Source organism: Coenobita brevimanus, chromosome 110, assembly GCF_032717465.1.
Source record: "Coenobita brevimanus isolate Jiangsu-jjx chromosome 110, ASM3271746v2, whole genome shotgun sequence".
In the NCBI taxonomy this organism is placed as follows: domain Eukaryota; kingdom Metazoa; phylum Arthropoda; class Malacostraca; order Decapoda; family Coenobitidae; genus Coenobita; species Coenobita brevimanus.
Window position 1 is genome coordinate 45,333,301 of NC_137063.1, and position 14,045 is coordinate 45,347,345.

General features: G+C 43.0%; 1 protein-coding gene across 1 annotated transcript in view; it reads right to left on the reverse strand.

Annotated features, from left to right (window-relative positions):
- Nucleotides 1–762: 762 nt before the first annotated feature.
- lobo (coiled-coil domain-containing protein lost boys) overlaps nucleotides 763–14,045 on the reverse strand; it is a 17,278-nt gene continuing 3,995 nt past the window's right edge. The window contains exons 7-15 of the mRNA XM_080286271.1: nucleotides 11,292–11,417; nucleotides 7,567–7,692; nucleotides 7,061–7,226; nucleotides 5,963–6,095; nucleotides 5,478–5,699; nucleotides 5,026–5,244; nucleotides 4,634–4,735; nucleotides 3,820–3,918; nucleotides 763–1,212 (exon numbers count right to left, since the gene is read on the reverse strand). Coding sequence (XP_080142397.1) covers nucleotides 763–1,212; nucleotides 3,820–3,918; nucleotides 4,634–4,735; nucleotides 5,026–5,244; nucleotides 5,478–5,699; nucleotides 5,963–6,095; nucleotides 7,061–7,226; nucleotides 7,567–7,692; nucleotides 11,292–11,417 — 1,643 coding nt within the window. The remainder of the gene's footprint in view (nucleotides 1,213–3,819; nucleotides 3,919–4,633; nucleotides 4,736–5,025; nucleotides 5,245–5,477; nucleotides 5,700–5,962; nucleotides 6,096–7,060; nucleotides 7,227–7,566; nucleotides 7,693–11,291; nucleotides 11,418–14,045) is intronic.

The window sequence follows — 14,045 nt, forward strand, 5'->3', positions numbered from 1 at the left end:
ACCAAGCGGTAGGTGGGGACGCTTACCATCCACTCACTCAATCTGTGCTGCTCACGGGTGCCTGCCCTTTCCATCTCTTCCTTCCTACTTTCCTTCCTTCCTCTTCTGTCTTTATTTCCTTCATTCCTTCCTCATCCTTCTGTCTTCAGGTGAAACTCTGCACTGAATGACAAACCAAATGGTTTCCTGTACACCAGGAAACCATTTACCATGCTGGGTGGTAACCATATAATCAAATTATGGCGCCTGGTAGTTTAGTGGGTAATTAGGGCACTCTGATTGGATTGAGCCAGTGTAGGTTTATATCCAAGGGATGGTTGGGCTTTATTGCTCATTTAATGCCACTCAGGGATGAGTGAGGCTGTGCACTCTCATCTTAAATATCAGGACCAACTTGCCTAGCCCAGGGCTCCTACGCTTCTCATGGGGAAACACTTGATTAGATGATAAATGATGAATACACTGTTATCAGTTACAGGGACCTCTGTATTTTGGCTCTTGAGTTTTGTCACTTAAATTTTGGAAACTTTGGTAGGTGACATGAAACAGTGCTTAATACTATGTGCTTATAAGCTATATTTAAAGTTGACTTTGTGTAACACTTCATACCTCTCCCATCTTTAGATGCAACAAAAGGTCTGTACGATGATACAGTCTCAGACCCAAAAGTTGAAGTTGTTGATAAACTTACAACAAGATGAAGTGAAGCAAGTGATGTCTTTGCCTATAAAACATTGAATCATACCTGGTTTGAAGCTACTGTCAAGTTTTAGAAGTCTTGTGTTGATTAGTATTGTTGGTGGTAACTGGGGTGTCCTGAGATGCTGTCCCACTGGCAGTAGTTGAAGGATTTGGTGTGGCTTTGACTATGGAGGTGGGCTTGAGAGGAGTGTGTTTGGGCACTGCTTGAGCTGCTGGAGAGGGGGTAAGATTTGAGGCAGATGTGGAAATGCCAGGCATAGTGGTGGTTGTGAGGTTGGTGGTGGAGGTGGCTGAAGTGGGGACATTGAGTCTGGTGTCAGCATCAAGCCTGGCAACCATGGCCTCATAGCGCTCTGCCGCCTCATGCTTCCAGGCAGCTAGGTGTGCCCTAAGGCGGCGATGTGCAGCCTCAGCAGCGGCAGTTCGGCCCACCAATGCAGCCCGCTCCTCCCCAGTCACACGCTTTCTGCGGCTCTCTTCCTCACGGCACTCCAGCACTCGTGCCCGAGCCTGAGAAGAGGCATCACATTACAGGCAGTCCCCATTGTGTGTAAGGGATGGGTTCCAGGATACCAAAACTTTTTCCATACATAGATGCTGTAAGTGTGGGAAACTGGTCTTGAACAAAAAAGGGTTAATGAAGACCATATTGAACCTTTCAGTTTGAAGTCCCTCCTAAGCTGATAAAATTTTCAGAGACAGTAAGAATAGGAGAGAGAACTCCACAGTAAATCACAAAAAAAATACCTAAAAAAGTTCTGTTGTTACCTACAAAGCAAAGTTGCAAGTCTCCCCCAGTTTCTGGAACCAGTTGTATTATTAAAATAGTGATATTGTAGGACATACAGTCAGGTCACACTATTCACGGGGGTTATGTATTGTACCAGAATACTCAGCGAATGTTGAATTCTGTGAATAGCCTAAACCTACTGCAGAAGTCACTGATTTCAGTGTTTTAGCAAATCCTGTTACCTACAAACCCACTATATCACCTCTAAATGCATTGTATGGCACATTAATACTTCCTAAAAAGACAGTAAGGGATGATATACAAGCCTTTCTGGGTACAGTGTACTGTACTCACCATGGGGTGATGATGATGAAAGTGCCGTGTGGTGAACAACACATATCTAGACAGGGTAACCGGACAGTTTAACCATATAGGACAGTATTTCTCACAGAAAACATGCAAAAAAATCACTTATGAACCACTACGAACAGCTGATGCTGTGGGAAAAGCAGGAAGTATCTTGAAATATTTTCCCAGAAAAATCCACAAATATGTGAACCCACAAAAACCAGAGGTTGACTGTATCCTCACAATGGGGACTTCCTTTGCTGGGAGGTGGTCAAGTGTAACATTATTTCTAATTGTCACCCATATTCTGGTGACAGTAGAAAGCTTGCTGATATCTCTACCTAACCAGTTATATTTCCACAGATCTTGTGTGGCAGGGGTTATTGCAGAGTAAGGCCCATATTAAGCTTACTGGTATCTCTGTCTAACCAGTTATATTTCCACATACAGGGGGCTTGGTGCTAGTCCTTATTACTTACTTATTTTCCACATAGAGCAAGGCAATGCTCACTTGTATGCTACTTTCACTACAATATAGTTTATGTTTGGTATCATTAGGCATAAATTATCTATCTATCTGTCTACTGCCAGACGCCTTAATCCTATAAGGGGTGGCCGCAAACAATTCGCCTCCCTGTCGCCCTGTCCCCCACCATTTCATTGCCCTGCTCCCAGCTCACACCCCCCTCTCTCATATACCTCTCTACTCCATCTTTCCTTCTCATCCTTGGCCTCCCCCTCCCTCTCCCCCCCTCCACCTCACTGACGTACACTCTCCTCGTCAGTCTCTTGCTCTCCATCCTCTCCACATATCTCTCTTGTCCATAAATTATGGACAAGAGAATATGAAAATTAACAGCCTACTTAAGGAGGAGGTGCTAGAAATCTCTTAAGTTGGCAAGAACATAAGCTTAAAGAACAAAATGTCAGGGAATCATTTATATGAAAATATCCCTTAAAGGATGTGATGCACAATAGACAATGATGGTTAACCCTCTCATACTTGCATATTTTGTATTTCATTCCTGCTTATGTCAGATGACTGGCTGAGTGTGTCAGAGGAGCCTGACATTACCGGTACCATTAATCCCCACACAGCTGGCAAAACTCAGGTATTCTGTTCTAACCACTGCCAAATAAGGTGGGAGAGGATGACATGTTGAGTACCCATTAGGGCAGAATAACTGGCCCAATATAGTTAGGTAAACAACTAAGGGTTAATTAGGGAGTTGGTGGAGGTGGTGGGCAGGTGTACTGTTGTGGGTTTCATCCCAGATGTTGCAGAGAGTAACTTGTGTATATGAAGTCATAATCATATTCACTGCTCTTTGCAGTGGCCCCATCAATATGTTAAAAAAATATATATATATATATATATATATCTGTTGTATTCTTGCTGCAACCATTTCCCCCCCCCCCCTTAGGAGTGTTTTTCCACTGCTTAAGTGTTAAAAAGTCACTGCTAATCCTTTTGAGATAGAAGTAATTGTTTAATTGTTTGTTAATTCTTGCTACCACCAGGCAGTTCTGTCCAAATTAGAAGAGACTTCATATCATCTCCAGAGTGACATACAAGAGTTGCAAGGAATTGTCTCTGTTCGTGTGCCATACGCTGACTAACGAGCATCTGGAATGAGCTTGCTAGCTGGTTCAGACCTGGATTGAAAAGGGGGAGGAAGGCAGGGCTCTTGCTAACTGCCGATGGTTGTGAGCCACTTGGCTCCTAAGGTTTCAGATTTACGAGCCAAATAAATTTTTAGTAGCCAAACTGACTATGAGCCGTCGGTCTGTTTTTAAACATTCACAGTGGCGACAAGGAAAGACTTAATAATCAGTCACAACGTGCTTTTTTGTTCATTTAAGTGAGATCTACTTATTTTGTAGTTTGCTGGGTTTTGAAGTGGATGTATTATCTCCTCGCCAAAAAGTGACGTGCATGTAAAACTTGTTCACCGAAGGGAAAAAATACTCGCATTTGCAAGCTGTGGCTCGTCAAACAAGAGTCCTGGGGGGGGCAAGAGAACAATGTTTTACATTACCTGGTCAAGTGTGTCCTGCAAAAGGTTGGCCCTGAGTGCAAGTCGTTCTCTAAGGTCATTTAGGCACCGCTCCCGCACCATCTCATACCCTTCGCTTATCTGGTATGTAAAGGAAAGATCATAATATCCTTCAATTAGGAAACGGTACTGTAATATGCAGTCCAGTATATACTGTATATAATTTCACTTTTTTTTTTTTTCTTTTTTATATATACTGAAAACAGGCTAGTGTAATTCAGTAAGCATCATAATTTCAACATTGTCAGTGCCCGAGTTTCCTTTTAAATCTTCCCATGTTCTGTTCCTCATTGTGATATTATACATACATCTCACCGTTATCACTTTATTCCACTCAAACCTGTGAACATCTCATTTACTGCCTATGTTTTGCTGCTGTACTGCATCACATTTCACACACATGAAGCTTAAAGTTTCCCTTTTTTACATTGCAGCTCGCTAATCTAACCATTTCTGATTTGCTGCTGAGATAGCTTCTACATCCCCCTCATGCCAATTGTGTCCTGTTAGTTTCAAAACTCAGCTGTCCACTAAGGAGTCACATCTGTATCAATCCTCCAGCTTCGTTTGCTGGACCACACAACCTTACGTACTGTATCTGGCATATACATAATTGGTTATACCCTTCGATCTTTCACATAGCTACCTTTTTATGTTCCCACCCTTCAAAAATACCATACAAGATGGAGTTACAGCCAACCCTTATCCTGCATAAGACAAGGCCACTGACTACTCTCCGTCAGGTTGGATAAAATATGCCTATACTTTACTGACAGAATTAAGACAGATGACTTACTTGCAACAAGGGTAGATAGGGGGCAACCATGTCCACATTCCCCTCCCTCTCCTCCTTCTTCTTCCTCTCAGTCTCCTCCCGGTGCTCCTCTTCCCACTGACGCTGTAAGGTGCAAAAGTGATTGATGGAAACTGGCAGGAATTGTGAATGGAATAACAGCAAAGTGACAGTGACATATTGGTAACTGATCAGGGGACTGAGGGATGGCTATATAAGGAAGACAGCAAAGGATAGTATCTAAAGCAGAATTTTGCAGCTTTAATGACAGTTACCTTAGATAACTTAGTGGCAGTAACAGTGCCCAGAATATGGCAAACACATAATGGTGATGTAAACAGTGATAGAGAACAAAAACTATGGGTCACAAAGTCAGCAATACTCCAAAGGTGTACCTGGCGCAAGATGTGCTGCACATTGGTGTTCCTCTCAGCATCAAACAGTGAAGGCAGGAGCTGAGTACTGCAATGCTCAGCCTGCCTGGTTGACATCAGGGCTGCAGTTTCCTCGAGTGCTCGCCGCACCTGCTCCATTGCTGTAGTTTCGGCTGCAATCTGCTGTGCCAGCTCTTCACTCAGCTGTGGCAGTGGTGGCTCCTCTGCCCCAGGGTCAGGCTGTTTGTTAATATTGCAGTACAGTACTGTGTTGCCTCATATTAGTAAAATTAGAGAAGTTTTATGGAGAAGCAAAAATGAGAGACAGTACTCGGGCCGTAATGACAGCCTGGACTTGATCCAGTGCCTTCACCCACTTATGCCACAAAAGCAATGATGATGTAATGATTAGTGTATGAAAAATATATCACTGAGGATAAAGCTTGGAAAGACATGGCCTCATGGTGACTGACCTGGAATGACTGTATCATGTCTGGAGTGAGGGCAGCACATCGGCCATCAGGCGGCTTGATGAAGGTACGCGTTGGTTGCAAAAGACGGTGTTTGCCGTAATGGTACACCAGGAGGATCCGACCCTCACTCACTTGGAATACACGACGCTGCACATCACCCACACCTTCCTCAACACCACTGTCCAAACCATCTGTGCAACTGCTGAATTCCTCCTCAATTTTCTGCCGTTAGAAACATTATCCAGAATAAACACTTGAAGGGGGTATTTCCAACTTTAACTACCTGAGGTCTCTGCAGATATTCATCAACTGATAGAAGCAAATATGAAAATATCAGCAGTATATTACTGAGGGGGCTAATGGGTACTTCGTCTTTTCTATTTACTGCTTAGGGCCACTCCTAAGCTGAAGAGAATGACCTGACAGCAACCATCCATCCATCCATTTCCCATTGCATCATGGTATTGAAGAGGTTAACATCTCACCTGGATGGCAGGTGTAGTGGTAGTGGTAGAGGAGGAGTCTGTAGGAGCACTGAAGGTCACAGTACGAGCTAGGAGTAAGTCAGGTCGAGGGTCGTACTCTTCATGCCACACTGTTCCACCCACTTCACGTCGTCTGTACAGTCAGGGACATACAGTAAATTAACTTACTGTTCCACCTATTCTGCTTCTTTCTTGCCTTTGGTGCTAATATTCGTAAGCTGAGAAAGGTTTGGTATCTTTCTTTGCTCATAAATGATTCTCTTTGATACAATTCATCAAGGAGGAAAGTGTCTGACATGCCCTAAAAGTATGGGCCCTGACTGTGCCAGCATATAATACAGTGCAGGTAACAAAGAAGCAAAGATGAATTCTTGTCATATTAGACAGTTTCATAGTTTCATGTCCTTACAAGTATACTGTATTTCAGCATATGGTGCACAAATATTCTCGTTATGCAATTTACATCAGTATAAAAATATATACTGTACAATGTATATACAGTACTGTACTATATTGGTACTTTGCAATTACAGTATTTCTCAGTTTAGCCAGAGAGGTGTGTTCCAAATTATCACAACTTATTGCATGCAATAGGTACTGAAAATTAAGGAAGACTGGTAATTAAGCTGATTAAGTGAGACTGAAACTTCAGCTAACAATTTTTAGACATGGCATCATCTCTTCGGAATATCCCTGTACATCAGTCACTCCCTAAGCTTTCTTAGATGTGAGGTTCTTCACTCCTGTGGACTTTAGCAAAGCCATATATTATTGCCCTTATGGTCCTCCATCAGACAAGTAGTTACTTTTTCTGCAATTTACTGTGGACTTGGCAAAAAATAAATCCAAGGTAGGCAAGTAATAAAGAGAACATGCTGAAAACTGAATTTATGGTGTACAGTAAGTACTGTCTATCTATCTATCTATCTATAGCCCGACGCCCTAATCCTGCAAAGGGTGGCCACAGACAAAATGCCTCCAAGTTGCTCTGTGTCTGTCAACCACCATTTGACTACCCTCCCCCCAACTGAGAGGTTAGAAAGCCTCTGAAGCTGATGAGAAAACAATCTGTTCTACCTCACTCTCTCACCAACTGACCTGAGGGCATCCACACGAAACCTAGAGTGGAAGAGGAAGACCTGGTGTGGGGTGCGTGTGTGGTGTTGTGGGCGTTGCCCTGGCTCCTGGGCTGCCCATGGGTTCTCCACTCCATCCTTTTGGATATGCAAGGCCAGAGATTTGGGGCAACGCCAGTACTGGTGCTCTGAAGTGAGAATAGAGGGATGAATTTATAATTAGGGTGGTGAAAGTAAAAGATCAGAATTAGGATACTGATGTTATCAGCTGGGATGCAGAGATTAGGGAGACTGATGAGATTAGGATGGTGAGGTTAAAGCACTAACTGATGTCCTGGGGTGACATAAGGGATATGAACTTAAATGTTTTATTATATGAATACTGTGTACTGTATGAAGATTATTGTACTGGTGAGATTAATGTTCTGTGTTGTTTTACACACATGTCCTGCAGCCATTTATCATGCAAGCACACAACATCACATAGCATTAGGGTACAACAGCTAGATCCTTGAGCCTAACACTAACCTCTGAGTGTGTCTGGCCTGGTGGTGGCAAAGGTTTCAGTGACAGCGCCCTGGTCAACACAGGTCACACGGGTCAGTAGGCGATCTGCACGGTGCTTGAACTCCTCACGGACCTCACACATTTTCCCTGAGTTTAGAGACTGTGTTGATATAAACCCCATCTCGTGCACCCTGCCTAATGTGTACGGTCATCATCGTCATCTTTACTCCCACCTAAGGATGAGATCAGATACGATTCAGAAACAAGGAAAGTGAAAATATGAAAGCAGGAGAACCGTCAACAGAGTTCCAAGTTAAATGGACTGTGTAAGCACTGACACATCATTCAAGCCTCCAGAAATGCTGATTCCACTTTACTTGGTTACCTAGTAATGTTTATGGTTATGTAGCGATACAGTATGTAGCGGGGAATAAGAAGATAGCCTCTTATGGTGTCCCATCTCTTAGACTTGTGTCACTTATCTGCCTAATATACTCGTCATATTTGGACGTGAAAATGGCTATTGTGGATGCTGTTACCACACTTTCTGAGAGTCCATTCTAATAATTTATTACCTGAATTGGCAACCAGTTTCCTTTCACTGTTGTCCTCCAGTGGGCTGGTTTAGAACTCTTAAATACATGTCCTCTTAACTTGTTGGTGCTCCTCTGGAAGAATTTGGAGTGGGGATGCCCTCATATCCATAGAGTAGCTCATAAGTTTCTCTCATAACCCCCCCTCCTCCTTCTGCCATATGAAATTTGCAGTCCTGGTCTCTTGTATTCCTCTTCATATGATAGGTGTGATAAATCTGTGATTAGTTTTGTTGCCCGTTACTGCACTCGTTCTGCTAGTAAATGTCTTGAATCAGATGTGAAGACTAGCATTGCATTACTTTGTCCATAACTGCATGCACAAAGGACAAATAAAGGGGCCATACAGTCTCCTTGCTCAGGATATGTATAGTTCTCTTTATCATTAGCCCTAGTTGGCTGTTGCGTTTGCCTCAGCCTTTGCAGCATGTTATCTTCAGAAGATACCAGTATGCCAAGGTCCTCCAGATTAGATTTTTATAGTGTCTGTCCATTCACTTGATGTGATACATTTTACCTCCTGGATTTTGCTCCAAAGTACATTGTCCAGCAGTTTTCAGCATTAAAGATGAGCAACTCCACTCATCCAGTCTCGTCATGTCTCTGCAGCCACATCAATGTCCAACTGGGTGTTGATGACATGATAGACCTTTGCATCATCTTCGAAGAGACCGGAGATAGATTCCAAGTTGATTATCAAGTCATTTATATACATGATGAAGAGGACTGGACCTAATACTGACCCCTGAGGCACACCACTATGGACTGACAACCAGTCTGAAACTTTGCCTTTCACACTGACTGTGTGGAATCTGTCAAACAAGAAATCTTGATCCACTCCAAGGTTTCACCTATGTCCATGGCCTTTGACTGGCATAACCTTTGGTAAAGAACCCTATTGAATGCATTTTTGCAGTCCAAGTTCACATGCACAGAGCTTTGGTTGTCTACAGCATTTATTACATCATCTACTGTAAGTAACATAATATGTTTATGAGACAACTTCTAAATTGTTCCTGAATCCATGTTGTGAGTCATTTAAGAGGCTAATCCTATCTGGGTGCCATATGAGCTCTTGGCTTACCATGCTTTACATCACTTTTAGAGACTGCTCATCAGTGACACTGGTGAGTAGTTTACAGGTCATTTTTTCTTCCTTTTATGAAATATTAGTGTAATGTTGGCCCTTTTCCAATCAATGGGATGTTATCATATGATGTTATCAGTGAATGAAAAATATTCAGTATCAGAGCACATAATATGCTTGAATGTACTTTAAGAAATACTAGAGATACTCCATCTTTTTTTTTTTTTTTTTTAATGTGACCGACTCTGGGCATAGACTTCACAGCTTAATTTCGAGGCCCAGTAGTCCTCCTACGTACTGCACACCTCTACATGTCACCACTTCGGTGCTAACACCCACCGGCCATACTGAATACATGCTAGGGCTATCTCATACAGGACTGGTGTATTGGTTTTAGTGGGGGTATTTTACGACATGTCGGCGGGCCTTCTGGTAGATCAGTAAAGTCTGATTTTATGAAAGTCAAATCCTTAAACTGTTCCCTGCCTCAGCGGGGTTTGAACCCGGGTCCGTCAGGACTGCAGGCCAACTCTCTACCGATTGAGGCACCGCCTCCCCCAGTTGTCTTGTTTGTTTTGAGTTCCTCTAGTCTTTTCCTCACAATGTCTCTATTTACATTTACTGTACAAGTTTGTACTCCCTGAAAGGTTATATTGTGGAATAGAGGTTGGCTGAGTGTTGACCTCCATAATAAATACACTACAGAAGGCTTTGTACATGACTTGTGCCATCTCCAGGTAATGTCTGGTTCAGGTTCCATCTTCATTTGTTAAATTAATTATGGTTTGTTTGGTTCTTGTTCTAGTTCAAACATACACCCAGAAATACTTTGCATTTGTTGCAGAGTAGTGCGCCATTTTTCTTTTTATAATCATATTTGTCCACTTTCACTTCCCTGGAAAGTATGTTCCTTATGCAGTTATAATTTTGGCATCCTGCTGGAGTTTTCCTGGCTTGGTACCATGACCATGTTTCATCTTTTTTGGCACTTTTTGTGTGTAGGTTCCTAGTCAGCCATTTTAGTTTACTTGGTTCCTGTTTGGACCTATATGTAGGAATACATGCTTTTACAACAGTTGGGGGTGCTCACCATCCACTCACTCAATGTATTGCTGCTCTTGGGTGTCTTCCCTTTCCTCTCCTCCATCCTTCTTTCCTTCCATCCTCTTCTGTCTTTCTTTCCTTCATTCTTTCCTCGTCCTTCGGCCTACAGGTGATATTACACTTCCTCTTCTGTCTTTCTTTCCTTCATTTTTTCCTCTTCCTTCTGTCTGTGGGTGACAAGCCAAATGGTCTCCTGTACACCAGGGAACCATTTACTACGCTGGGTGGTAACCACATAACCAAATTTTGGCGCCTGGTGGTTTAGTGGGTAATTATGGCGCTCCAATCGGATTGAACCGATGAAGGTTTATGTCCAAGGGATGGTTGGGGTTTATTGCTCATGTAATGCCACTCAAGGATGAGTGAGGCTGGTCACTCTCATCCTAAATGTCAGGACCAACTTGCCTAGCCCCAGGCTCCTACGCTTCTCATGGGGCAACGTAGGATTGGATGGTGGGTGGATGGATACAACCTTATTATACTCTCTAAATGAATTCCACTTTTAATCCATTGTCTTATTTGATAAATTTTCAGTTCATTTGACCCTGCTGAATAGGTTTCTCATCTTTCCCACATCTGCCTTATGATAATTCAACTTGGGTGCAGTACTTTTATGCTCTTGTGGGTTTGCATCTGCAGTGAAATCAAACCACAGTACTGAATTCTCATTGTGCCCCAGTGGTGCCAAGTATTTAAGGTTTGCAATCTCACAATCTGTTTTCATGAAGATGAGGTCCATTCTCGAGGGATTTTCAGATTCTCTGAGACGGGTCCATTCATATACATTCTGGGTCCAGCAATAGGCATTCCCTGCCCTTTCCTTTCTCCCCTTTTAGGTTTTTGCGCTCACCACTAAATTGTTGCAAAGGCCATCTCCCTGACAGGGCCTCTTCCCATTCCATTATGAAAAATTGCTAAGCTACTGCTACATATTATTGTGTGAGTGGATACTTTGTATATACCATTGGGGTGCATGGTGCAAATAATGAGTGTGGCTCCATGTGAGTGAGAGAAAGATGAGTACCGTCGCACTACCACTCCACGGTACACCTCCTCTCGCCACCCTCCGGGGAACCTCAGTCGCAGTGCTAAAAAAGAAAAAGAAAAAGAAAAAAAAGTCATCAGATCTGACGACGTTATATCAAGACAAAATAACAGTATTTTTCTCATATTGTCTATCTATCTATTGCCAGATGCCTTAATCTCCTAAGGGGTGACCACAAACAAATTACCTCCATGTCACCTTGTCCTCCACTATTTCACTGATTTGCTTCCAGCTCATACTCCCCTCTCATATACCTCTCCATTCCATCCCTCCATCTCATCTTTGGCCTCCCCTTCCCTCTCCCCCCCTCCACTCACTCACATACACTCCTCGTCAGTCTTTCGTTCTCCATCTTCCCATATGGCCAAACCACCTCATTGTATTTCTCCTAACGCCTTCTATCACATCTACATCCACACCTCAACGCTCCTTCACTTCCTCACTTGTCAGTCTGTCTCCTTCACTTCCTCATTTGTCACCTCTCAAATAACTCATTTCCACTGCTCTTGACTCTTGACTTGTGTCCTTCCAACAAGATCTTTTTCTCTTCCACACATACAAATTCATGTACATGTACATATCCCATTTTATGTTGTAATGTTACCGCCTGTGTTTAAACTGAAAATCAGTAAGGTGGCCACGTGACCAGTCACCGGAATGCAAATAACTGTACCTCCAGTCGAGGGAGCGTTTCGAGTTGTGCCCAATATCAAGGCCAAGGCTTGTGAGATCAGTTCCGACATTAAAATTAGTTCCAGTCGTGAGGTTATGTCCAAACAAAATTAGTTCCAGGCATGAGATTAGTTCTGACCATGAAATTAGTTCGAGCCGTGACACTAGTTCTGACCGTGAGTTTAGTTGCGGCCATGAGATTAGTTCTTGTTGTGACAATCGTTCTGGACATGAGATTAGTTCATTCTGTGAGATTAGTTCAAACGCGAGATCAGTTCCGTCCGTGAGATTAGTTCTGATTGTGAGATTAGTTCTAGCTGTAGGCTGTTCCGACCATGAGATTAGTTCCGATCGTGAGATTAGGTCTGACCATGACGTTAGTTCTGACCATGACATTAGTTCTGACCGTGAGATAAATTCTGACAATGAGATTAGTTCTGACCGTGAGATTAGTTCTGACCATGAGATTAGTTCTGACCATGAGATGAGTTCTGACCGTGAGATAAGTTCTGATCATGAGATTAGGTCTGACCGTGAAATGAGTTCTGACCATGAAATTAGTTCTGACCGTGAGATTTCCTGCGACCATGGGATTAATTACGGCCGTGAGATTAGTTCCAGTTGTGAGATTAGTGCCAACCGTGAGATTAGTTCCGTTTGTCATTACTTTTGACCGTGAGATGAATTCTGTGGTAGGTGGTGGTGACCATCATTCACTCACATGACGTAGTGCTGCCTACTTCTTCCCTCACATTTATTCTTTTTCTGTGTCTGCCCTCCTCTCTTGCTATTTCTCCCACCTTTCCTGTCACTTTTTATTATTTTTCTTTCCTTTACAGGTGGCTTTGCATTGAGTGACAAGCCTAATGGTTTCCTGTAAGCCAGGAAACCATTTACAACGCTGGGTGGTAACCATATAACCAACCCATACTTGTTCCCCACGTGCCATCAAGTGGGTTGGTGGAGGGTTAGTGCCCCTCCCCGTAAAACAGCTAACTCAAAGACAAGCAGCTAGCCATCCTTTGCGCGGGCGTCTGGTTATAGATAGATAGATAGATAGATAGACAGTTAAATTAGTTTCGACCGTGATATTGGTTCTGACTGAGATTAGTACTGACCGTGAGATCAGTTCCGACCGTGCGATTAGTTTCGACTGTGATGTTAGTTCCAGCTGTGAGATTAGTTCCGACCGTGAGATAAATTTTGGCTGAGATGAGTTCTAGCCCAGAGTTTACTTCCAGCCATATGATTAGTTTTGACTGTGAGATTAGTTCCGACCATGTGATTAGTTCCGAACATGAGATAATTCCGTCCTTGAGATTAGTTCCAGCCATGAGATTAGTTTCTTCTGTGAGATTAGTTCTGACCATAAACTTACTTCCGGTTGTGAGATTGGTTCCGACCATGAGGTTAGTTCCGATAGTGAGATTAGTTCCGGCTGTGAGATTAGTTCGGAACTCCAGACGTGTTTTAAAATTAGTTATCACAGTTGTGCAATCAGGGGTAGAAGTGCTCCTGATTCTGATTTTTTTCTTTTTTTGTACTTTACCTGTTTGTAATATTAAGCTGAGAGAGGCTTGGTATGTTCCTCTGTCCATAAATGATAATCTTTGGTACGATGCGTCAGGGAGGAGAGTGACTGAAATGTTCTGAGTGTGAAGTACATGCAGTGGGATAGCAGGCGAACGTGTACAATACTGCTATAGTTCTTTCACCTTAATTTGGCCCAGATTTCCCTCCTTTTGTACCTTATTTCACGTAGCTCAGTGGTAGAAAAAGAATGATACGGTTCTACATCCTTCCCATAGCACTTCTTCGTAACCAGCATCTCTTGTTAAACCTCAGTATTCAAGATGGAGAGATTGTCATTTTAGGCCGTTAGACTAATAGCATGCACCTGGAGAGCGGGCTTGAATCCTTTTCCTCCTCCTCCTCCACCGCCTCCTCTTCCTCTTCCTTTTCCTTCTCTTCCTGTTCCTCCTTCTCCTCCATCCACTCA